This window comes from Plecotus auritus (genome assembly GCF_963455305.1).
Source record: "Plecotus auritus genome assembly, chromosome: 8".
NCBI classification, from domain to species: Eukaryota; Metazoa; Chordata; class Mammalia; order Chiroptera; family Vespertilionidae; genus Plecotus; species Plecotus auritus.
In genome coordinates, this window is record NC_137782.1 from 152,004,689 (window position 1) to 152,028,942 (window position 24,254).

At 36.2% G+C, this 24,254-nt stretch overlaps 1 protein-coding gene across 1 annotated transcript in view; it reads left to right on the forward strand.

The window, feature by feature from the left end:
* Positions 1-20,632, forward strand: part of LRPPRC (leucine rich pentatricopeptide repeat containing) — a 99,480-nt gene extending 78,848 nt beyond the window's left edge. The window contains exons 30-38 of the mRNA XM_080682858.1: positions 1,545-1,671; positions 6,836-6,924; positions 10,327-10,531; positions 12,556-12,695; positions 12,843-12,958; positions 15,331-15,405; positions 16,570-16,654; positions 18,643-18,785; positions 20,465-20,632. Coding sequence (XP_080538984.1) covers positions 1,545-1,671; positions 6,836-6,924; positions 10,327-10,531; positions 12,556-12,695; positions 12,843-12,958; positions 15,331-15,405; positions 16,570-16,654; positions 18,643-18,785; positions 20,465-20,521 — 1,037 coding nt within the window. The 3' untranslated portion in view covers positions 20,522-20,632. The remainder of the gene's footprint in view (positions 1-1,544; positions 1,672-6,835; positions 6,925-10,326; positions 10,532-12,555; positions 12,696-12,842; positions 12,959-15,330; positions 15,406-16,569; positions 16,655-18,642; positions 18,786-20,464) is intronic.
* The last annotated feature ends 3,622 nt before the right edge of the window (positions 20,633-24,254 follow it).

The following is a 24,254-nucleotide window of genomic DNA, read 5'->3' on the forward strand; positions in this document are numbered from 1 at the left end:
TAGTCATTTTTTTTTTGTATATCTTGGATTTGAATGCTTAGCACAATATGAATACCTTGAGAAGTGAATGCTTGCATTAGCACTTTATCAAATTTCTGATAGTTTGGTATACTTAAAGGGATAGTGTGTCTCTCATGTCAGAAACAAACTGGTCAATGAGTTTGGTGTATTACAATGATGCTTTTTTTTTTAACTACTGAAAAATAATAAACAGCCATAGTAGTTTGTGTGAAGACTACAATTTCTAGAAAACAACTAGTAAGATTTTCTAGATTATTTTATTGATCTTAAATATATTCAAATCATACATATTATTTATTTTCATTCAGCAAACTAGTGAACTGTTATAGATGCTTGTTGGCTTGTTGGAAAGTCAACACTATTTGTATTACATCTTAACTTCTTAGCTCCCTTAAAAGGAAAATATATGCATTGTGTACTGAATGATAGTCTGTTCTTTTTTAGTTAAGATACAAATATTAATTAATGTCATACCTTTGCTCTCTTGTTTTCTGTGAATTTAACTTGAAAGGATAATTAAGTTTTTGGTATGTCATTTCAGTTTAATAGAGGGGCTAATGCAAATTCCCCTAATTATAAATACAAGCCTGGTCTCTGCTTGCTTAGGAAATACTGAAATAGCTCAGAATGTTCTTGTGAGCATTAGTATCAAGTTCATTCCTAGCTGTATGTTCTAGTATATCCATAGAAGATTGCACCTAATAGTTGAGTTATGCCAATCTTTATTGTGATTTGTTTATACACACCAGAGAGTGGATTGTAGTTTCAGTTGGATGTTTATAGCCAGGCAGTTTTATTTCAGAAAAGTAAGTGACTGAAAAGTGTAGATACTTCTCTTTTAGTAACATCTTTTCATTCACTGACAGTTATTGTGAACAAGTGAAATAAAACTGTTAATCAGTCAAACAAATGTTGCTAGTTTACTTGTTAGATATCTGTATATTTGAAAATTGTATGTTTTTGTATAAGTCCTGTCGCAGCCAAATAATTTGATCTCAATTTTAGAATTATAGGCTATATTCACTTTAATGCTATTGTGTGGTAGTGTTAACCATTGTAACCACCCACTTATAGATTAAAGATTGCTTTAAAATGAATCTTTTGCTCCCCTCAATCTAAATTATACCTCTGCTTTATTTGGACTTTAAGACACATTTTGCAGTTTACTTCACACTGGTATCTTTTGACACATTCAGAAGAGCTGTTTCTAATTTTAATGGCATGAAAATAATTCATTGATTTTTGAAAGCGAATATGAAAGATAACTGTAGAAGGAGGCCCTTTCAGGTATCATCCATTTGGATTAGGTAATAGTTTTCCAAACTCACTTTGTATTTTAAAGATTAGAAGAGAGATAGCATCTGCTTGTATGAGCAGTGTGAATGTCTGTAGAGTGGTTTCGTTGGTAAAATTTAAAAGAAACAAATATGTGGGCTTAGGGCTAGGTTTTCGTTTTTTTCCCCTCCTCTTTGCCACTTCAGAATGATGTCCTCTCATTTTTGTTGTCTTACTTTTCTTCATAGATGCATATAATATTTTCCTGAGTGCACAAAAGCAAGATGTTGTGTTCGACAGTGAAACTTACAACAATCTTATAAAAGTACTGTTGATAAAGGATAGCTTTACACAAGCAATGCAAGTGAAAGATTTGTAAGTATTAGTCCATTTATTATACCTCTTACTTTAAAAAATACCGTCTGTTATTAAGGATTTTTCTAATGATGTGTTGTAGCGGTTACTCAACTACCCACAAAAATCATATGAAGTGGTTTTCTAATTTTATGGGTTTTTTAAACCTATAAAAATTATGCAACCTTTTCTGGCCCTGGGTAGTGCAATACCTTTTATTTACGTTGTAACTCATTGATGGTACCGATAGACAGAAAAGTAATTTGTATCATGTTCTGTTTCTTGGTCAGCAGCTAGATCCACGCACCTTTTGTGGCGGGAGCAGCCTGGCATAACGAAGGGTTTGACTCTTCCTTGAAAGCTCTGTGACCTTTGAAAAACTGCCTCTCAATCTGAACCTTAGTTTTTCTTCTATGATGAGTGCATAATAATACTTACATTAAAGATTTCTGCTAGATATGGAAAGAGATTAGCGAAGTAGAGAAAATGTAGGTGCTCAACGCATTTTAAATACCTTTTCCCCCCTTCTGTTGTGGTTTTTGTATGATTTTTATTTGTTCTTAGTCTGTTTGGTGGTGTTGGTATTGGTGGTGGTAGTGGTTTTGTCTCTGGCTAGTTCCCTAAATAAAAATACTGTCGCTAAGTAAATTACCTACTTATAGAATACTCACTGTATCCTCAATTAGCGACTTGGAAAATTTGACAGTGAACAGCATCCTGTCATCTGTAACCATTGAAGTCATCAAGAGGGTGTAGGTTTTTTCCTAAAATTACTTTTCTCAGGAAATTGTTATCAACAGTCTCTCCCAACACTACCCATTATAATCGAATGGCATTCTGAAGCAACAGTTATTTGGGAGGCGGGAAAAATAGAGGAGCATTTGTATTGAGAGTTGGGTATGAAAAAGTGAGGGTATAGAAGCAAAGAAGGAACAGTTAAAAACTTTTAACCCTGAGGTTAGTTTAAAAGACCTCTAAAATACTTTCCAAAAGCACAGATTATAATTTTTTATTTTAACCGGACTTGCTCTAGAACAGCGAACCTCCGATTCTGGTAGCATAAAAAGATTCCCTCCAGCCGAGGCTCTAATTCAGCTGGTCAGCAGTCTGCATTTTACTGAACACCCAGTGATTCAAGACTCATGTCTTAAACATTTTGGTCACATACCATTAATACTGAATAGTACTAATGTCTCACATATACGTGTATCATGAAACATAAAGGAATGAAGGATAAGTTTTAAATAGAAAGGTTTAAACATTTTCTTGCCTCACCCGAGCATTCACACAGTGTGCATGCCTTCGCTGAAGACCATTTTCACAAGTAGTTTTTCAAACGAGTTTTAACCAGTTAGTGGGTCATGGAGTCTATTTAGTGGGACAGAACCAACATTTTTAAAAATGAAATCGAATATAAAATATCAAAGCACTTTATGTGCTAAAAATACTTTGTGAAAGTTTATTTTAATTATATGTGCATTTACATATCTATGCATTGGTATGTATTGTAAAAACTTGATCAAACAAGTATGCAAGCTGCTGACCAAGAAGATGGTTATAAGCACAGCCCTTCTGTTTCCTCTTACAAGTCCACAACCTGTAAAATGTAAGTTATCTTTTTTCCTTCCCTCCCTCTCTAGATCTTGTGAAGCCTTTCTGTACTCTTGTGGTCACTATTATCTTTGTATTATGCAGTATTCCATTATTACACAGCTACCTTCCTCGTGTAGCTGTGTGGGCCTAAGAGAATCCTAGATGCAAAGCCTTAGAATGCCCAGAGGCACCTGATCTGAGGATTGGATGCACATCCTTTCCCTTGAATCAATAAAATGTTTTATTTGGCTATGAAGAATTGTATTGTGGGTTAGGTCTACATTGAAAATAACTATGGACTGGAAATTCACAAGTGGAAGTTGTAGGTCCAGTTCTTTAACTATGTTACTAAAGGATTGTCACCTAACTTCTCTGGATTCATTTCCTGGTTTATTGGCAACATGAGGCCCTTCTAGCTCTGTATCTATGATTAGAATAAAAAGAATTGTTGTTTTGTTTTATAGGCATATTTATTTTAATATGGTGTAACCAAGTGAGCCACATAGTGAGAAGCAGTATCCCTTGCTCTTTTTCTGGTGCTATTACTCTCAATTAATAGCAGTCAGATAGCAGTCTGTTGTTATAATTACCTACACAATGCCGCTTGTTCAGTCTTAGGAGCAATGAGTTTTCCTATGAACTAATAAAAAGTGCAATCTTTGTTTTTGCTATACTTTTGCTGTCACTAATGTGTTGCAGATTCACTTGACCTCTAATGAGATTTTTTTCAGTTTTATTTACAAGGTCATTTAATCTTCCCCACTAGTAATAGAACCTTAAAAGTATTAGCAATAGCTGCCTTTAAAACTTTTAAAGAAAACAAAATGTTTTCACTTTTAGTTAGAATTACTACTTTTCTTTATGTTTCAAATAAAACTAGGTATAGTGAACTATTCCAAGGGAGTGGAACCGCTTATTCAGAGAACAGTAGGGATATACATTATTGTTAAAATGTCTGATGGCCCTGGATGGATTACTCTGGTGGTTAGAGTGTCATCCTGATATGCCAAGGTTGTAGGTTTAATCCGGGTCAGGGCACATACAAAAATCAACCAATGAATGCATAAATGAATGGAACAAGTCAATGTCTGTCTGTCTCTCTCAAATCAGAAAATAAAAAACTAATAAAAATAAAATACCTGGTAACATTAAACTGTATTCTTAGGAAATTCTTAGCAATAGCACTACTTTATCTTTCAAGAATAGCACTTTGTTTTCTCCTGTTCCTACCAGCTTCTTATTTCATTCTGTCTAGAAATAGTGCTAAATAATTCACTGACGGTTTTTACTGGATTGGCCAGTTGTTGCTATCCAAAGTAAGATAAATTATAATCACCAACTAATGTTCTGTGTGTGTTATGTAAGTATAATCCATAGACCTATTGTTACTCTGAAATCTCCAAGATGAAACGCTCCCTACAATACTATCACCTTTGGTTAAGACATTAATTTTTGCAGTTGATTATAAGTTAAAAGATCTATGCCCTTATCCTTTGTAGTTATTTCCTTTACTTTGTCAGTTCTAAAAATGAAAACATGTAGAATTCTGTGTTGTTCGACCCAAGAGCTATTGTAGCCATATGTGCTTGTTTAAATTTAAATTAATTAAAATTAAATATAATTATTTCCATTCCTCTATCACATTTAGCCACATGTGGCTAGTGGCTGCCCTGTTGGACAACATGGATAAAAAACAATCCTATCATCACAGGAAGTTTGATTTGACAGCCCTGGACTAGATGGTTTTTCAAAAGGAAAGATCAAAACTATGGGACAGAAGTAAACTTCTTTTACTGTATTGTATGAATGAGTCCAATTCAAAGATCTCTGCCAGTAATTTGTTGTAGTTTTTTTTCCTTTTGCCAGTTTGGAATATACTTTGGATGTGATTGATTGCTTCTACATATGCAAAATATACGTGTTCGGTATATACTGGAACTGAACAGAGTCTTTGTCTTCCTATTTATCTCACTTTAATGTTTGTATTGAATAGGTAGCTTCACAAGGTGGGAAAGAAAATGTTCTGTGTTTTGAGGTTTTTGAAAGATGACATATTAGATGACTTGGGTTTTAAAAAGTTGGGGGGTTTTGTTTTAAATTTTTAAGTCCAGGACAAGATTGTTGTGTGAAATTTTAAATTTTAATGTAACAATGGTTTTAGTTCTACAGTATGTTCACCTTTAAAAACTGTATGATGACAGCAAATTAAAAATTAACCAAGTGATATGAGGTTAGTTAGTAATATGCTTTAGTTTATGTTTAAAATATACAGTGCTGAAAATAAGTGTTCATTTTTGTTGCCGAAAGTCATGAACTTTTGTTAACCTCATGATTTTAATAAATTTTAGGTAGTATTTTCAAGTAAATATGGTATAATACATGTAATAATGTTGGCATAAGAGGTGAGCTTAATTTTAATAGCATCTACTGTTTATTTAATCATGTAAAGATTGAGAAAGTAAATCCTTTATTTTAGGCAGTTTATAGTCTCCTGCAGGAGTTGTTGACTTAAGAGCTTTGGCAGATGGTACAAAGGAAAAGAGTTAAACTGAGCAGTGGGTGCTTTGGTGGGATTAAGAGGATCGGTTGGGGGATAAGAAAATCCTTCGCCCCGGGGTGAGGGGGGCTGCAGGGGTGAACCCCAGAGGCTGGAAGTGACAGAGGATGGGCACATCACTGTGTCTTTGGAGGATTTTCTTGGGATTGACGAGAACAATTTAGCAGTGACCCTGCTGTTCTCGAAATCTGCCCACGTCGGCAGGCTGAGGTTGTTGGCAGCAAGATCATCACTGAGCTTGATAAGGCAAATGGCAGCAATTGCTTTTGCTCTTTTTGACCTGTGGAGATTTCCTAATCGGGCGGTGAGCCCTGGGGATGCTGAAATTTCATCACAGGAGATGTACAAACAGTGTAGCAAACAGAAATCATCTCTGACTAGGGTTTGTTTGTTTTTTAAATCCTGTAGGTTTTAGTCATAAGTAAAGCAATTTTTTGCTCTTGGGTTTTAAAAAGTTGGGGGGTTTTGTTTTAAATTTTTAAGTCCAGAATGGTTTTAGTTCTACAGTATGTTCACCTTTAAAAACTGTATGATGACAGCAAATTAAAAATTAATCAACCAAGTGATATGAGGTTAGTTAGTAATATGCTTTAGTTTATGTTTAAAACATACAGTGCTGAAAATAAGTGTTCATTTTTGTTGCCGAAAGAATAGTTTTACATTTTATAATTATGGTGAATGTAGAAAAAAGAGGAAAAGGGATCCAGCTTAGGAGGATACAGCAGAACAATGCAGGGCATGCAGTTATTTTAGTCATCTAATATGTCAGCATCTGAACCGATTGTTTAAAAAAATCTTGTACTTTGTTTCTTTTGTTGCTCATTTCCAACTTTGTCATCTGTCAGAATGCAAAAAAAAATTATCCTTCTATAACCATTGACAGGATAACACAAAAGCTGTCTCCAGGTCGATATTTTGCAGCAATATTTTTAACATACGAACAGTAGTTTTTATAATTTCACCTTGGTGCTCAACCATTTATTATCGTATCAGAAGCATGTCAGTAATTCCTTTCTAAATGTCTGCTTCTTTTAGCGCTGAGACCCACATCAAGGGCTTCACACTGAACGATGCTGCCAACAGCCTCCTCATCATAACGCAAGTTAGGCGGGATTATTTGAAAGGTATGTCACAATGCTTGACCTTTACGTCACATTAATGCCTCTGCAGATTTTTCTTGTAACGCCCTTCGAATACTTGGATAAAGGAGTCCATTTAGCAAATTACCTGCTTATCAAGAGCCTTTTGTGGTAGCTGAGAGACGTAAATTACTGTACATGCATTTATAATACAGCTTGAATATGAATGTACTTGTCATTTGACCACTTAGTCCAGTTTCCATTCCATTTAACACAAGATGGGTTTTCTTAAGATGAATCACAGCTCTTCAGACATGCAAAATTTGTGTTCCAGAACGAGAGAAAGTACAGGCTTTCAAGTGCGTTAAAATTCACAGCACAAGTCACTTTGCTTTGGAAATTAACATACTTTACTTTAGAGCATCTAAAACAATTCCCAGCAGTTGTTTCTTGCATATTGTGTTGGTTGTGTGTGAGATAGCAAATGAGTTAAATTGAGTGTTAAATGTGTGGGATTGTGCACCAAATGATTATAATATTGATTTTTAAAACTTAATCTAATACTTTTTTAATAGTTCATAATACCATCAGTAATAAAATGTGGTGTTTGTTTGGAGTTTGGAATTTAGAGTTTTTAAATAAATATTAAGAGGATAATACCAGAAAGATACAGAGATGACTTTGGGGAGGATTGGGATAGGGGGCACTTGTTTGGTAGAAGCTGTTTATGGGTTTGCCGAAGAATAGGTTTGGATCTGGAGGTCTTATGAATGAGCTCTCCCCGGGGGGAAAGTGATGAACCTTAAAATTAGGTACACATCTTTTCATGGTTAGGTTTACATTTGAATTGTAGTCAGTATAGGAGCACCATGGTTTTGCCAGTATGACAAAACCCACGTAGGAAATCTTTAAGGAAGGTTGAAAAAAGCTTTTAACTATTCAATATGTTACTTATTTCTTCCCCAGTCTGTAATAATGATGTTATTCCTCGCTTGTGTGCTTATTAAATAATGTCATATCCCTCAGAGAAGTTGCTCTCTGATTGTGTAGCGTTAATGTTGCCTGTAATACCTAAATGTGCTGATCTTTAGATGTCTTCCTAATTGATTAGGATGGACTGTGTAAGTGATGATTTCTCCCTTGGCAAAATTTTCAGCTCAGCATTCCACAGGCAGGGCCAGCCTACACAGTCTTTTTGGACAGCCTTGAGTCATAATTGAGTGTTGTAGGGCTTGTTTTTAATATTTTAAAAGCTTTCATTTTCAAAAGAGGCTTTTTGTCAAATTGGTATTTTAGTTTATATATATATCTGTAGGCACGAAGATAAGAATAAAACACTTTTTTTAATTCAAGGGATTAATTTTTGAGCGGAACCTGAACGGAATTTAACTTGACTACTGCTCCCTACTTATATGTGAGATACCCTGGAGAAACTATAAGAAACTTTGACTTGTAATTTTCACATCTCAGCTATTCAGTTGAACTGGAAGTTGGCTGAGAGCAGGAGCCATGAGCCACCTCCTGCGCCTCAACACAGACTTACCTATTGTTAAAATGATTATGGGCGAGGATAGGAATGGTGTTGGCACTGTACCCAGGTCTTTATTTTGCTCTATGGCTGAGCTCCCAATTTTTAAAATCCTCTTCTCTTTTTCAGGTTTCTTTTTCTCAATCCCATCTAAAACAGGAAGAAAAATAAAGCCAATTCAATTTTAATGTAATTTTATAAGCGAATACTGTTTTGGAATATTAATAGCTGATACATGTTACTTTTGCAATATAATCAATATGACTAATAAATTAGGTGAGAGTGAAAAGGATCAGGTGTGGATAGGTATCGGTTTTTATTGTCTCTTAAGTCATAAACTGTAGAGAAGGCAGGTCCTGGGAATATGATTTAGGTTCTAAGGTCCCCTACTCCTTGAGGGTAGATATGATGTGATCTCTTCTCCGCGATCCTCCACTCTGTCATGCACATGTGCATCCATTGATGCAGGCTCTGCAGTGGTTAGGACCTTGGGTTAGTGTCTATTAATATGGGCAAATTATTTAAACTCTCTGCCTCTGTTTCTCACCTGTAAAATTGGTGCTTGGGTAGTTGTGAGTGTAGTTGCTTACTACTGTGCCTAGCATGTAGTAAAGGCTCAACAAATGTAGTTAAAGCTCAATAAATGCTAGTTACTATCATCATCATTATCTTATTTTTGTTTTAATTTTAATTCACTGGTGGAAAAACCCTCCCTAGCTGACAATATTCTTGGTTAATAAAAATATCCTGAAATTATCTGTGTATGACCACCAGTTAAAAAGATGTTATCAAGTTTATTTTCTATAAATTATATTAACATTTTTTGTTACCTATATGTACATATTTACAAAATTTTATTGAATATGCCTTTTAAACTACCAGTTTCCTCTTTTCCCCATTAGAGAATCACTGGGATTTGGAGTTATTATAAATTGTTTATTCAGTAATAAACACTGAATTCATTATCTTTTCACTATATCACTTTTAATAGACTTTAATTATTACCCTTTCCCCATTCTTCTATAAAAGAAAGGTTCTCCTTATTTGGAAAGCTGCTTTGAGAGTCTTAGTTTTGTCTAGGTTACATTGCTTTAATTGCTGTAAGCTGTGAAGGTTTTTTTGGTAGTAGTAGTAGTGTTAATTGTTATGCTAAGTATTATATTTTCCCTCAATCCACCACTTGATTTAATATAATGATTTCACTACACTTGCACAAGTCAGTAAATCAAAAGGATGTTCCAAATTTATCCATAATCAGGTACTTAAGAAAAAAAAATTCCTGTGGCTATATCTATGGGAATCTGATGAGTTTTTATTTTCTTAGAAAAATGAGTGCAAGAAACTACCTACAAGATATTTTTCAGTAGTGTAAAATAAATTTGCTAGTGTGAAAGTTGAATGTTTCAGTTTGGCTACTTTTGCATAATTGATCCTGTTTGGACTAGAAAAAGATATTGTTTTCCAGAAAGAATCTTTGGAATATTAGAAGATTTGATAATCATCTAATTTTTGAGTATAATAAGGTCTGGGAAAGTATAAATACTAGTATAGTAGAAATTACGTATTTTTGGAAACTTTATTTTTTTAAATTCTTATTTATATTCTTCTGAACTTGTCAACTTCCTTGAATTGACTAAATGTTTTCCCAGAATGGTACCCACATTCTTTCAATATCATTTGTATTTTCTGTGACTTAAAGAAGACATTTCTCTGGTCTCTATTTATAGGTAGTCAAATAAATGGTTATTTTTTTTTAGGTTTTTTTATAGTGTTAATATTTTCTGTAATCTAGGATAAATTATTCATAGCTTTTTGTCTATAGCCATTTGGTATTTGTATTTAGAAGCTGGTTTTCAAAGTGCATTAAAGTCATTATGGTTAATACAAGAAATACTCTGTCACCTGCTCTTCTATTGTAGAGGCTCTAACAATGCTAAAGAGGGCCTTGGATCAGGGGCAGACACCTTCTAAGATAGCAGTGACCCGCCTGATTCAGGCGTGTGCTTTGAAGGGTGATTTAGAAAGCATACAAGCAATTCAGAAGATGGTAAATGGACTCGAAGAGTTGATTGGACTTTCAAATATGGTTTTCATCAATAACATTGCTTTGGCACAAATAAAGAAGTGAGTATTTTCAAGCTTTCTTTTTCTCCATCAGATGCTGGGAGGAGAATTACCTCTAATACTACCTTTTAAAACTTTTTAAAGCTATTAGAAACCACATCAACTAAAGAGGAAATATTGATACCAGTTGCTGATCATTCTCTAACTGTTTGGGAATACTTTATTATATATTATGAAATGTGTGTTAGCTTTAAATTAAATCAGAATAAAAAACATTTATCAAATTTTTCAAATTCGTAAAATTTGTTTCACGGTTGCTAACTATTCTCATTCATACAGGCCAGGCCCTTGTGGAAACATTGTTACAGAAGTGAAAAATTAATTCATTAATTGTCAGCAACACTGAGGGTGACGTCTACTAGAACAGTGGTCGGCAAACCGCGGCTCGCCGCTCTGTTGTCTAATGAGTTTGCCGACCACTGTACTAGAACATTGTGAAATAGAGGGCCCAGCAAGCTTGTTTGAAATAGGAGTTTCTCTTTTCCCTCCCTCCTGCCATCTACCCTGTCATTACTGCTCCACAAAAAAGGAGGTATATAGAGGTGATTCTCTTACCACCCACACTAGATTCCTTGTGAGAATCACCACTGTAGAAAGAAGTAACTTGATTTTTATTAACTTTTTCAAGTTCAAAATTCATGGGGATAATTACGGAATTGACCTCTTTAGGCCTTTAGAAAAAAATGTTCTTTAGTAGTTAATCTTACATATATTTAATGGGTTATGATACTAAAATGTAATGTTTGTGGTTTTTTAGGGTTTTTTTGGTTTCTATATCTTTGGGCAGAGAAGTTGTGTTTTGTTTTCCCTTTTAAAACTATTTCCCCAACAGAACTTTAAACTTTCCCTTTAATGAGAAAATGTGATTATGTTAAGTTCAAGGAAATTATCCAAGTAAAAGCAGATGAATTTTTATTTTTATTTTTTTTTTAATATATTTTATTGATATTTCATAGAGAGGAAGGGAGAGAGATAGAGAGCTAGAAACATTGATGAGAGAGAAACATCGATCAGCTGCCTCCTGCACACCTCCCACTGAGGATGTGCCCGCAACCAAGGTACATGCCCTTGACCGGAATCGAACCCGGGACCTTTCAGTCCGCAGGCCGACGCTCTATTCACTGAGCCAAACCGGTTTCGGCAGCAGATGAATTTTTAAATGGTATCATATAAACACAGTTTTATATGATGTGGAGAATATGTTTTTATTTACTAGTGAATAATTTTTCTAACTAAGACCTATAAGAAAAATTTATTGTAATGGGTGTTCATTTTTAGTTAGAGAATTCTTATGTTTTAGGTAATAATTTCAACATAAAAATTATTTGGAGTGCCATAACTGTAAAGTAGCAACTAAAGAGTACCTTACCCAAAAAGTTATAAAGATAATTTTTTTACTGTAACTTGTTAAATAAGGCCATGTAATTGAATTTTTAATTTAAAGTGTGAAGATACTTTTTTTCTGATAATTTTAGTATAAATTGAATATTTTTCAAATGTTCTATAATACCTGAGAGAAAAAAAATCATTGTGACTATCGGTTGAGAGATTTGAAAGTACACCTTTTAAAGACATCATCAGCATCTTTAAGAATCCTGAGATGGTACATATTAACTTTACTTTATGCAGTAGTGACCATTGTAGATTATACAGCCAAAGTTGTAGCACTTACACAAGTTTTTATTTTATATCCAAAGAGCTACAAAATCAAATTAAATATTTAAGATACAATTTTCTTAAGTTACAACGCTTGTATATATAGTAGTTTGATTTTGTCTCTAGAGCAGTGTTTTCAAATAAGCAACTACTTTTAATTATTGTAGCATAAATCACCTCGGGATTGTTTTTGCTACCAAAGTGTGATTGGGTTCAACTTGCATAGTGTTTTTTCTGGTTAATTATGAATGTATTTCCTTTTTTTCCCTAAGCATTTGCATGTGTGAATCCCAAGGTAAGTTCTCATATGAAAACTACCTGAAATATTAATACAAGAGCAAGTATTTCTTTATATCTTTCTTTTACAGCAATAACATAGATGTTGCAATAGAAAACATTGAAAATATGCTTACTTCAGGGAATCAAACCATGGAAACCCAGTATTTTGGCTTGGCGTACTTATTCAGAAAAGTAATAGAGGAGCAGTTGGGACCAGCACTTGAAAAGAGTAAGTTAGCTGTTTTCTGCTTTTAAAAAAAGAACAAAAAACAAATACACACAACAGAACCACATTTTCTCTCTAGTGAGGCTGGACCAAATTTCTTTGGTGGATGGTTTAAATGAAAGATTTTTCTCCCCTGTCATTTTTTTTCAGTAAGCATCATGGCAGAGAGATTGGCCAATCAATTTGCAGTATACAAACCTGTCACCGACCTTTTCCTTCAGCTTGTGGATTCGGGCAAGGTGGATGATGCCAGAGCTCTCCTACAGGTAATGACCCACCACACATGGAGCAGTGGGGCTGATGGCTCGTCAGAAGTAAATTGAGAAATTACGTGACACAAGTGGGTGGTAGAATATTAGAATGGAATTGTGGTGCTGCTAGCACATTTAAGTTCATTGTGAGTCAAGTTGGCATGATAAGGACTGGATTGTGAATTGTAGGATGCTGTGCCAAATCAGATTGGAAATGTCCTTAGATTTTAGAGGAGAGGGGGGCAGAGGGAAGACTTGTTTTGATGAAATGATTTAAAGACAAATGTTTCTCTACAGATAGGTAACAATTCCTTTGATTTCCTACTTTAATTTCTCTAATGCTCTAAATACTGTGCATCACCATGGCAACACAGTTTGCAAACAAAAAGTAGGAAATGTTTGCTTTTCAAGTACCGCTTCCACTTGAATACTCAAACATTTTCAGTGCCTTATTCAAGGTTTATTAAGAGTTGAATTTGCTTTCTATTCACTTGTGTGTCGCAAACACATTAAACGACAAATGCAGGTCTCTGTGGCCCACACTCTCAGTTAAATTAGCAATCTTCCGGGAAGGAGACAACTGCATTCCTGCTATTTTAGCAGCACTAAATATAAAGCTGCTGCAAGTGGGGAACGGTGGGTGATCGGAGCTGCCACTGGCAATGTACACAAACAGGCACCACTGCGGAGCCCCTTCCCAGCGGGCGACAGTCAAACAGTCACCGTGATCCTGCCAACGGCGTGTTTGTGTAGACTCCCTGTGTCAAATTGAGGTCTGGGACCGATTTCTGATAGTAAATAATATTATATTCACTTACATTTTTAAGTAGTAGAGAGGGATGATAAAACTACCCATTTACCAGAGACCTAGTTTCAGTCCTTAAAGTTCTTCTAGTTTGAGAGTAGAATCCAAGCCATTTTTAAAGGGTATGCCTGAGAAATATGTCTGTGTTAACAGTTTTGTAAAAGTGTAAATTGGCACTGCCTCGAAGGCTTTTGTACTTCTTTTTCTGGCCAGAGAGAAATTCCAGTTAATTGAAAATTCTATTGTTTGGTTTGGTTTCTTTACCTTCAAAAAAAAAAAAAAAAAACCAGAAAAGGAAGTTTATGATAGGGATTTCAGGAATTTTTTAATCTTTCTGCCTTTAGTGTTTCAGGTTCTCTCTTGAAAGAAATAAACTCGAATGCTTTATCTTTGTGTGTACATTTCTCAGTGTACCTACTAGAAGTATTTGCATATCTAATTATACATGTGGTAGTATTTGTTCAATTTTAACACATTATTTTGATGGTTCTTTAGAAGGGTGGCGCTTGTTATTTCCTCCACCAGCTTGTTCTGAGCCGGAATCTTTCAAGGCTCTTAGCACCTGGGGCGGGAGCCTGCTGCCCTCGGAGCTGCATTCAGCCATAGCGGCCTGCCTAGCAGCTCTTGGTGACTGCTGAGTGTTATGCAATAGCAGCCGTCCTTTCGTTTTCATCCCTTCAGTAGACTGAGGTTTCAAATGATAAAGCCTTTACCCATCCTTTACCTGCTTGTCAAACAGTAAAAGATTATTCTTACTGTGCCGAAGAATACTTTATTCACAGATGTCGAAAACATCAGTTTATAATGTAAATGTTCTGTGTGTCCCCAAAAGTTCTTTTTATACTATTCGTTTTAGTATTGACAATGTTTTAAAGCTTTGAAAGAGGAATGAGCTTTTAGAAACTTAAGAAATGACATCTATGAAGAGTGTAAACTAAAATATTGTCTTCCCATATTTGATTTTACTGTTGCATCTAAGATTGGGTAGACACTTGATTTATGTGGTCTGTCATATAAACTTTTTTTTTTAGTTTAACTTTTGTGTCTTTCTCAAGCACTGGCTGTCGCAATGAAAGCCTTTTATAAAATAGAGAGATTGAAATCAGTCCTTTTGTATGCATAAGTGTAGGTAATTATACTTTAAAGAGAACTTGCTTTGTACATTTTAATTTTTATAAAGAAACGAGCAGTTATCTCCCTGACACCTTATTAAATGTATAATTAACCTTATGATCCCTAGCTCACTTGTGAATGCTTGGCAGTATAATTGGAGAGGAGTAGTGTTTCTTTTTTTCTTCTTTCTTTGCAGTCCTAAACCTTATTCTGTGGTTGTTGAAGCACTAGTTTAATTTCTCCCTTGTCTTTTTAAACAAACTTTTATACTTGCAAAGCCAAGGGTAGCATTCACAAAAGCTTGACATGGTTCTTTTTTTCTTGCCTTAAAAATATTGGTCCACCACTTAGGCCCTCCTATTAGTAATGATACATTACTGTATTGTGAACTTTCTTAATTGGAAATAATTGCCTTGGTCTGCTTGTTTATCAGAAACCTTCACTTACTGAGTAATGTTTCAATTTTTAGAGATGTGGTGCAATTGCTGAACAAACCCCCATTTTCGTGGTGTTCTTCATGAGGAGTTCCCAGAGGCCAGGAAAGGTACTTTGCTTAACGTGCTGACAAGTCAATGATGCTATAAGCCAGTCTTGTTGCTTCAGGGCCTGATCTAAAAACACTGAAGATCGAAGACTTTACTTGTCTATATTGTTTACATTTTTAAATGTTGAAAGAAAGTTGGTGTGGCTCCTTAGTTGAACTGGAAACGCAAAACAAGTTCATGCAGTGAATGCTCCATGCACATAGTATGCACTAGGAGCCCCCAGGAAGGGCCCAGAGAGACAGGAGATAAAGATCCTGTTGCTTAGGTCACTTGGTACGTGTAGCAGTGCAGAAACATTCCCCTCATCTCGAGGCCATTTTTTACCATTTTTAACTATCTGGTAGTTTAGCCATTTGGCTTTAAAACCGGTATGTGCCAAAAATTAATGTTCTCAATTTGTGCACTTACCTTAGGTGCACTAAAAGATTCATGCATGGTGCGTAGAACAGAACCAAGTCCTATTTTTTATTAAAAAGAATAAAAGCATATTTCCAAAAAAATGATTTAGATCTGATTTTACCTGTTGAGCACCAGGAACCCCATTCTTAGTTTATTTGGGCACATTATGAAGTTTCAAATTGAGTGCCAATTATAATGTTTGTTTTATTGTGAAACATTTAGGTTGTCTCCAGTCTGGGAGGTCTAAGATTTTCTTAATTTCTACAAACTTCCCCCCCCCCCCCCACACACACACACTTAAAAAGTTTGTTTTTACCTAATTGCAATTTTTTTGGTATATTTTTATTGATTTCAGAGAGGGAGAGAGATATAGAAACATTATTGATGAGAGAAACATTGATTAGCTGCTTCCTGCATGCCCCACCTTAGGGAACAAGCCTGCAACCAGGGCTTGTGCCCTGACCAGGAATTGAACCATGGCCTTTGATGCTTAATCACTGAGCCATGCCAGCCAGGTGATGTTGCTTTTTTTTTTTTTTTTTTTTTACAAATTTAAGCTAGCAAATAAAATTACGACTTGCTTATTATGATACTTGCTTTCTTGCAGTGGTCTGGAACTGAACCCAGCCTGTATACAGAAGGGAAATAGTCCATTAAATTGAGTAGGCAGTTCTATTGTAATTATTTTCAAGATTCTGTGATTTAATGTTTATATATCAGTGTTTTATTTCACAGTTCTTCTGACTTCTATTTTAATATCCTAGACACCAATATTGAGATCTTTAATAGAACTGATTCCTGAATTAATTGAAAAAGAAGAAATACACACTTCCATCATGAAAAGCTGTAGTAAGTAGTTTAATCTGACTATATTATTTAAGTGATTTAAATAATTATAATATAGTTAACTAAGTTAGTCTTTAGCTCAAGGTAGAAATCATAAATATCAGATAATTATGTAAATAATTTACTTAGCTTTAAAATATGTTTAAAAACTATGAGAAAAATATGAAATTATTTATATACCTTTAACATAAAAACAAGTATCACTGAGCATCTTCAGAGAGGCCCTGTGTGTTGAGTGGGATCCCGGGCTCCTGGGAAGTCTTGGAAGTCCACTTGGGTTTACATAGTGGAAACCAATCCAGTCTCCCCAAGGCCCTGCCACCTGAAACATTGCATGAAATAGGTACATACTTGAGACTACCACTTCCTTGCCTTCTTGCTCCTTCAGTACCCTCCTTGCCTACCGAGGCCTTTGAAATAACAGGCCCTTTACTAAAAAGTGGGCTCCAAAATTTTACCTTAGTCACAGTTGAAATTCCTGTCTTTTAGGCAGTTTCCTGATTGCCTGCCCATCACATATGCGAGGGAACCATTCTAAAGTTTCCTCAGTAATCAAAATACGTGGTAGCATTTCTAAGTTTTGATCACCTATCCATCTGCCAACCACTGATTTGCTCACTTGAGGCAGGAGGTAAATGAATAACTGCTTTTTTGATTTTATTGTTGGCAGGACAACAGATTGCAATCAGAATTAGTAAATTGGTTCTCCAGTTTTCCACCCTTGTCAGGAGAACATGAAGTATTTTAAAACAGGTATAATCATAAACCTTCTCAGAGTTCCATTGGCAGATATTAAATAATAACTAAGTAACATGAAATAGGGTCAGACAGCATCAAACTATTAAATTGTGTAATCCCACTTGGGAATTGGGAGGGAGAAGAAGCAGGGAGACCAGGAAGTGGTGAAAGGGAGGATCAGAGCTTTCTGAGCGGCTTTCTGGAAGATGAGCCCTTGGCATGGCAGGGAAAGGACTGACACAGGAAATTGAATTCACCCAGCCTACAAAGATCTGTTCAGACACAGCGAGAGCTGGTGCATCATCACCCTCACTCCCTTTTGGGTGATCCTTTGGTTGATTTCTAAACTTCCCATGTCCATTCTGGAGGCCCGCCCTGGAGCTGCCACCGTTGGGATTGTTTATAGAACATTAGTGTAGGGTAAGGGGGTTGTTAGGTGCTTAGATGTTAACAGTTACCAGCAGTTAATAGCAGAGCCCCTGTAATCTTAGCAGTAAATGTGAAAAGAAAACTTCTGCAAATCAGCCAAGGTGGAGAGCCAGCTAACCCTAGCTCCTGGGCTACTCGCTCACCCACTTAAGTGAAATAGTAGTGTAACTTGTTAATAGGTAGATATATATATATATATATAGCTTTACATGTGGGTGATTTTGTATGGATTTTTTTTTGTCATTGTAGCTAACTGTATTCCTCACATTTGCTTATTTTATAACAGAAGACTGTATTGAAAATCTTTTTGATGTTGTTTAGCTGATGATCTTGATACTGATGTAGATAAAGATTCTGCATAATTTACATGGCCCTCATCATGACAATACCTGAATTAGCTTGATTTCAGAGTGTGGTTTTAAGCAGAAGAGAGTTGAATGGTGTGTGCTTACTCTGTAGTTGAGGATTTCAGTTTGTAGTCACTTTTACAATCATGGATCTTTTAAAATAGTTGTATTTGTCATTTTCCTTCTCTTTCATGGTGACTGAAAGTCACTACACCATGTTTATTTCAAACACCTCAACTTTCCATACCCATGTATAAACACCTACACGCACACGCACACACTCAGTGAAGGAGAGGTGTGTGGAAGGAGTGAGGGTGCTTGTAGATTCTGAATGTGGCTTTTGCTAACAGTAGTTAAGTGTTCATTTGGTCTAAAGCAATCCAGGTAGGAAGACAGGAGTCCCTGAGTAGCTAAGTGTTTTTGGGAAAAGAGGAAGACGGGGTTGTCTTTATCTGTGACTAACATCTTTTTCTTCAGGCATGGACAAAGATGTCTCGTCTGCCAAAGCACTGTATGAAAATTTGACTGCAAAGAACATAAAATTGGATGATCTGTTTCTAAAACGTTATGCAGTTTTGCTGAAGAATGCTGGAGAGCCTGTCCCTTTTCCTGAGCCCCCTGTGAGTATTTCTTAAGGGGAAAAAATCACCTCTACAGATTTATGAACACTTCACAATAATGTGTAAAAAAAAAATAAGTTGGAATACTTAATTACATGAGGGTTAGATCTCTGTGGAAAACCCTCAGGGGAGGGTTTCGAGAACTGAACCTTCATACATTGGGCATGGGCTGTGGGAGAACATAACCCTCTGGGAGTGAGGTTTAAAATACAAGGTCAGTTTCAGACTTTCAGCTATAGTTATGAATTTATCAAATGTCCTTGGGGTGGTTTTCTCATTATTTCAACTTGAAATAGCATTTCATAACCTATATTTCAATAGCCAAGGGTATTATAGAACTGTTAATTGCTTATTCAATTTAAATAGGTTTGTTTTTATTTCTTCACTTAGGACAGTGGTCGGCAGAGCCAAATATCAACAGCACAACGATTGAAATTTCTTTTGAGAGCCAAATTTTTTAAACTTAAACTTCTTCTAATGCCACTTCTTCAAAATAGACTCGCCCAGGCCGTGGTATTTTGTGGAAGAGCCACACTCAAGGGGCCAAAGAGCCGCGGTTTGCCGACCACTGACTTAGGACATTTTTTTTTTTTTTAATATATTTTATTGATATTTTACAGAGAGGAAGGGAGAGGGATAGAGAGCTAGAAACATCGATGAGAGAGAAACATCCATCAGCTGCCTCCTGCACACCCCCCACTGGGGATGTGCCCGCAACCACAGCACATGCCCTTGACCGGAATCGAACCCGGGACCCCTGAGTCCGCAGGCCGACGCTCTATCCACTGAGCCAAACCGGTTTCGGCAGGACATTTTTTATTGAGATATAATTGACATTATATTAGCTTCAAGTATACAATGTAATTATTTAATACTTGTATGTATTATAAAATAACACTACAATAAGTCCAGTTAATATCCATCACTATACATAGTAACAACATTTTTTTCTTGTGATGAGAACTTTTGAAGAACCACTCTGCTAGCTACTTTTACGTATGCAGTATAGTATTATTAACTAATAAGCACCATGCTGTATATTACATCCCCATGACTTACTGGTTCTATAGCTGGAAATGTGTTCCTTTTGACCCCCTTCACCCATTTCATCCCCCACCTCTCCTCAGGCAACCACCAGTCTTCTTTAGATGAGCTCTGTTTTGTGTCTTGTTAGATTCTACATATAAGTGAGATTTTATTGTATTTATCTTTTTCTGTCTGACTTCTCTTAGTATAATGCCTGCAGGGTCCATCTATATTGTTGCAAATGGCAAGATTTCATTCTTTTTTATGGTTGAATAATATTCCACTGGTGTGTATAGCACATCTTTTTTATCCATCCATTCATTGATGGACATTTAAGTTGTTTCTATGCCTTGGCTGTTGTTTTTATTGTTCTATTTAACAAGAGAATCATAAGCAATATTTCTTTTTATTGTGTCATTGAACTGAAAGTCACACACCATGTTTACTTCAAATACCACAATTGTCCATACCCAGGTACGTACACGCACACGCTCACGCAAGCTCCTGGTGCTAGCGTTTACTCTTAATCTGGGGCTGACGATTTCATGAAACAAAGTGCTGCCAGTTTGCAGTACTTTGTGATTTTTGAGTTTTGTGCCATCACCTCTTGCTAGTAAATCTTACCTTCCCTTCCTTTTTTATCTCCTCAACAGGAAAGCTTTGAATTTTATGCAAAGCGGCTAAAGGAATTAAGGGAAACCCCTTTGTGAAGCAAGCACGCACTACTTTGTTTTTTGTGTATTTGTGATTCTATGTCTAAATGTGATTTTTTTAAATGTATTTGAGAGGACAAAAATAAATAAATGAAAAGTTTATCTGTTTATGTGCTTGTATTTATTGATAATATGGGATATGATATATACAACATCTCATTGACAATAGCTGTGTGCACTTGGTCACCAGACTTCTTTGGGTTTGCCTACAACATAAATCTATGGCATTTTCTTTGAGGCTCCTGATGTATGTATGAAGCCATAATTTTTCAGGGTCTTCTTCCAATTGACTCTTCTTCCGGCCCTGTACTCAATTTCATTTATTACTTTCATTAAAAGGTTCCTTTATTGAAGACTTACTTGTTAATATTGTTTATCTGAAGAATGTTGGAACTGCACAGAATGGCGTTCAATGAGCTTTCTAATGTTCAATGTTCTATGATATATCAATTCTTTACATGTAGGAAGCCCTGCATAATTTTCCAGTTTTGTAAAATGTTGGTGCTAGAAGATATTTTACCAGCCATCAAACCCAGTGCTCATTTTCCAGTGAAGCAGAATCAACGAGATTGTTGCTTGTCCTTGGTCAGGGTACTATTTGCCAATGCCTAGAGGTTCCTCACCATGCATTCCCTCTACCACAATAACTCCCATGAGCCTCTGCTCATAGAAGTCTCCAAAACTGATCATGACATAGAGCAAGGCACTTCCTCTCATTCTGGTTTCAGGAATTGTCAGCACAAAATACCCCTACACTGAGCCTCTTATGTCATACTCAGATTCTATAAATATGTGATTTTAATATATGAAGGAGTGGAATCTTGGTGTTCATTCAGTTTTTTTCAAAGTTACCTCCAAATTGGCTTTCATGCCCGTTAATATCTACATTGTAAATAGGTACTATAACAGAATGTAAGATGGTAGTCAGTTTGCCATTACAAAGGTATGGGATTGAAAATGTTTCATTTGAGCCAAAACCGGTTTGGCTCAGTGGATAGAGCGTCAGCCTGCGGACTGAAGGGTCCCAGGTTCGATTCCGGTCAAGGGCATGTAACTTGGTTGCGGGCACATCCCCAATAGGAGGTGTGCAAGAGGCAGCTGATCGATGTTTCTCTCTCATCGATGTTTCTAACTCTCTATCCCTCTTCCTTCCTCTCTGTAAAAAATCAATAAAATATATATTAAAAAAAAAAAAAGAAAATGTTTCATTTGAGAGTTATCCCCTTTTTGTTGTTATATTCCTTGTCTATTTGAAATCAGTGGCCACTTACCTGCTTCCCACTGTTTACGTGTGTGTGGGCGGGGTGGGGGGGTGCGGTCGGTGGAGGGTGCCCTTGCCTTGGGGAAATAACTTGGCCTGCTGTTGGTGCTGCTAACCTGTCTGTGGGACCAGCCATCCTGCGTCTAGAGCCGCCAGATTGCTTGAGAGGGTGGGATGATGGAGGAGAGCCAAGAAATAAATGTTATGACATTGGCCATATTCTTCATCTTTTTGTAGTTAGACTTAAGGAACCATTAGACCTAGAGGACTTAATGAAATTTTCCTTGTGACTTGGGTGCAGGACCTGCACATGTTGTGGTTATGATATTGCCGGATTTGCCACGAGACTCACTCCATTAGTGATTCCACTGAAGCAGGCCTTATTTTTGCAGTTATGCTGATAGTTGAGCTCAGTTTTGTTAATGTTCATTAGTAGAGGTCTCTAAAATGAGGCATAACCCTGGGGCATGATCTGGACTTCGCTGTCATCTTTGGGGAAACAGTACAATCTCAATAGCATGAAGTGACTCCAAGCCAGCCTGTGTATTGGCTGGTGAAATGTGGGTGTAGTGCAGAGGAAATGGGCACAAATCCTAACCTAGCATTCTAAACAGCTAACTGAATGTATTAAGTGGTTAACTATCGTGACATATCTTTAACACTGATTGGCTTTCCCATTTGAATGTAAATATTTAAATTTTAATAATTGTATATTATAGGTGGGCTTATGAATGGATGCTTTCTAAATATCTACCAGTGAAATGGAAATGAATGGAAATACAGAGTAAACACAATTATAGCAACGCTCAATATGTTTTAGATTCAAATTATAAGCAAACAGCAATTCTAAAAAGCACATGTCGTAAACTTTTGGAAAATAGTGTGTTTTATATGTAACTTAGCATCCGTGTATTGGAGCCTAATATAATTTTAATGTGAAATGCTTTGAATAACTTGTATTCCAGATTTTTGTATAACTGCTTTTAGCCGTTTCAATGACTTTACTCTTAAAATTTTAAATTAAAAATTGTGTGGTGGCCTCTTGTTACCAGAATCTCCTGGGTGTACAGTGTGTGGAGAACCGGTGAAGTCTCTGTTCGTCTGTTAAGATAGCTAATTATAGCTAATTTGAGATCCCTGCGGTACAGAGTTGGCAAGAATTAGTAGAGTTGGATATATGATAAATCAACACTTAAAATGTAGGGGATTTTATCTTTAATTGTCAGAAGAGCAGGAGCATTTTACAGACATAATGACTCGGATCCCCTCCACACGGGCTGTCTTCAGCACACTGTTCCTCTGCTTCACCCTCCTATTCCTTTCTCCTGAATGCTTACTAGGCCGGCATCACTTTCTCTGGCCCCTCTCCCCATCCAGTTTATTAATTATTCTCTTTCCAGGGCTCCCAAAGCCACTGAAAAACACACAGGTTGTGGACTCCCTACAGACCAGTTCTTTGCTTCATGTCCATATCCCCAGGCCAAGCACAATCCTGGCTTTGAGTTCACAGTAAAGCGAGTTACCTGTAGTCGGTTCTGTGGGTTCTTCGCATCTAACACTGAAGGTGTTACCATGTGCCAGGCCCCCCTCTTGCCCCATATTCATGGTGAGAAAACAAGGGCTTACAGAGTTAATATGCCCAGAATCACAGCCATACAGTATATCACATGCTAGTACTCTTGACTAGTCATTTAGTTGCTATGAGAAAAAAAACCACCAAAAAAAAACAAAAACAAGCAATCCAGCTAAAAGTAAAATTGCAATCTCTGAGAATATTCCAACTTAAAAAACAAACACAAAAACCTTTTCACATTAGCACAAATGTTCCCAGTCTCTGGACAGCTTACACTGTAAGGCTATTTTCTTCCATTTAATCAAATACCCGTTGCCTGGCATAATCACTGTGTTTGCAAATTCCAGTAAATTATTAAGCAAGCTATATATCGCAAATTGTTCTCCCCGGTGCAATTTATTTCTCAAGTCTTCAATGACTAACTGCACACCTTTTCTCAAGTCTTTGAGCACAATTTTCATTTAATATTTGTTTTTCTGGCAAACCAATATCTGTAGAGTTTTTATAAGTGAAAGCAACATTCCTGAGGTATGATGGAACTCAGAGCTGCAGGGGGTACAAAATCATGGTAATTTATTGCTTTGCTGTTGTAGTTGTGCACGCGAGTGTTTCCATTAGAAATGTATCCTGCAGACTTTACAAAGCCCACATTATGTAGACTCGGTACAAATAAAAGAAATGGCTGCATTAGCAAATTCAAAATAGCCACTTACCTTTTTCTTCTTTACATGAAGAAAAGAAACAACATTGTGTCCAGGTAGAGCAAAAACACAATCTGGACAGTGGTCTGATCTCACCCATGCTTAGAGAGCTCTCTTGAAAGGAGTATGTTCACCAGCCCTGCCCCAGGTGTGCACTTGCTGAAATTCTCCTCATTATTTACTTGTTTTTGTCAT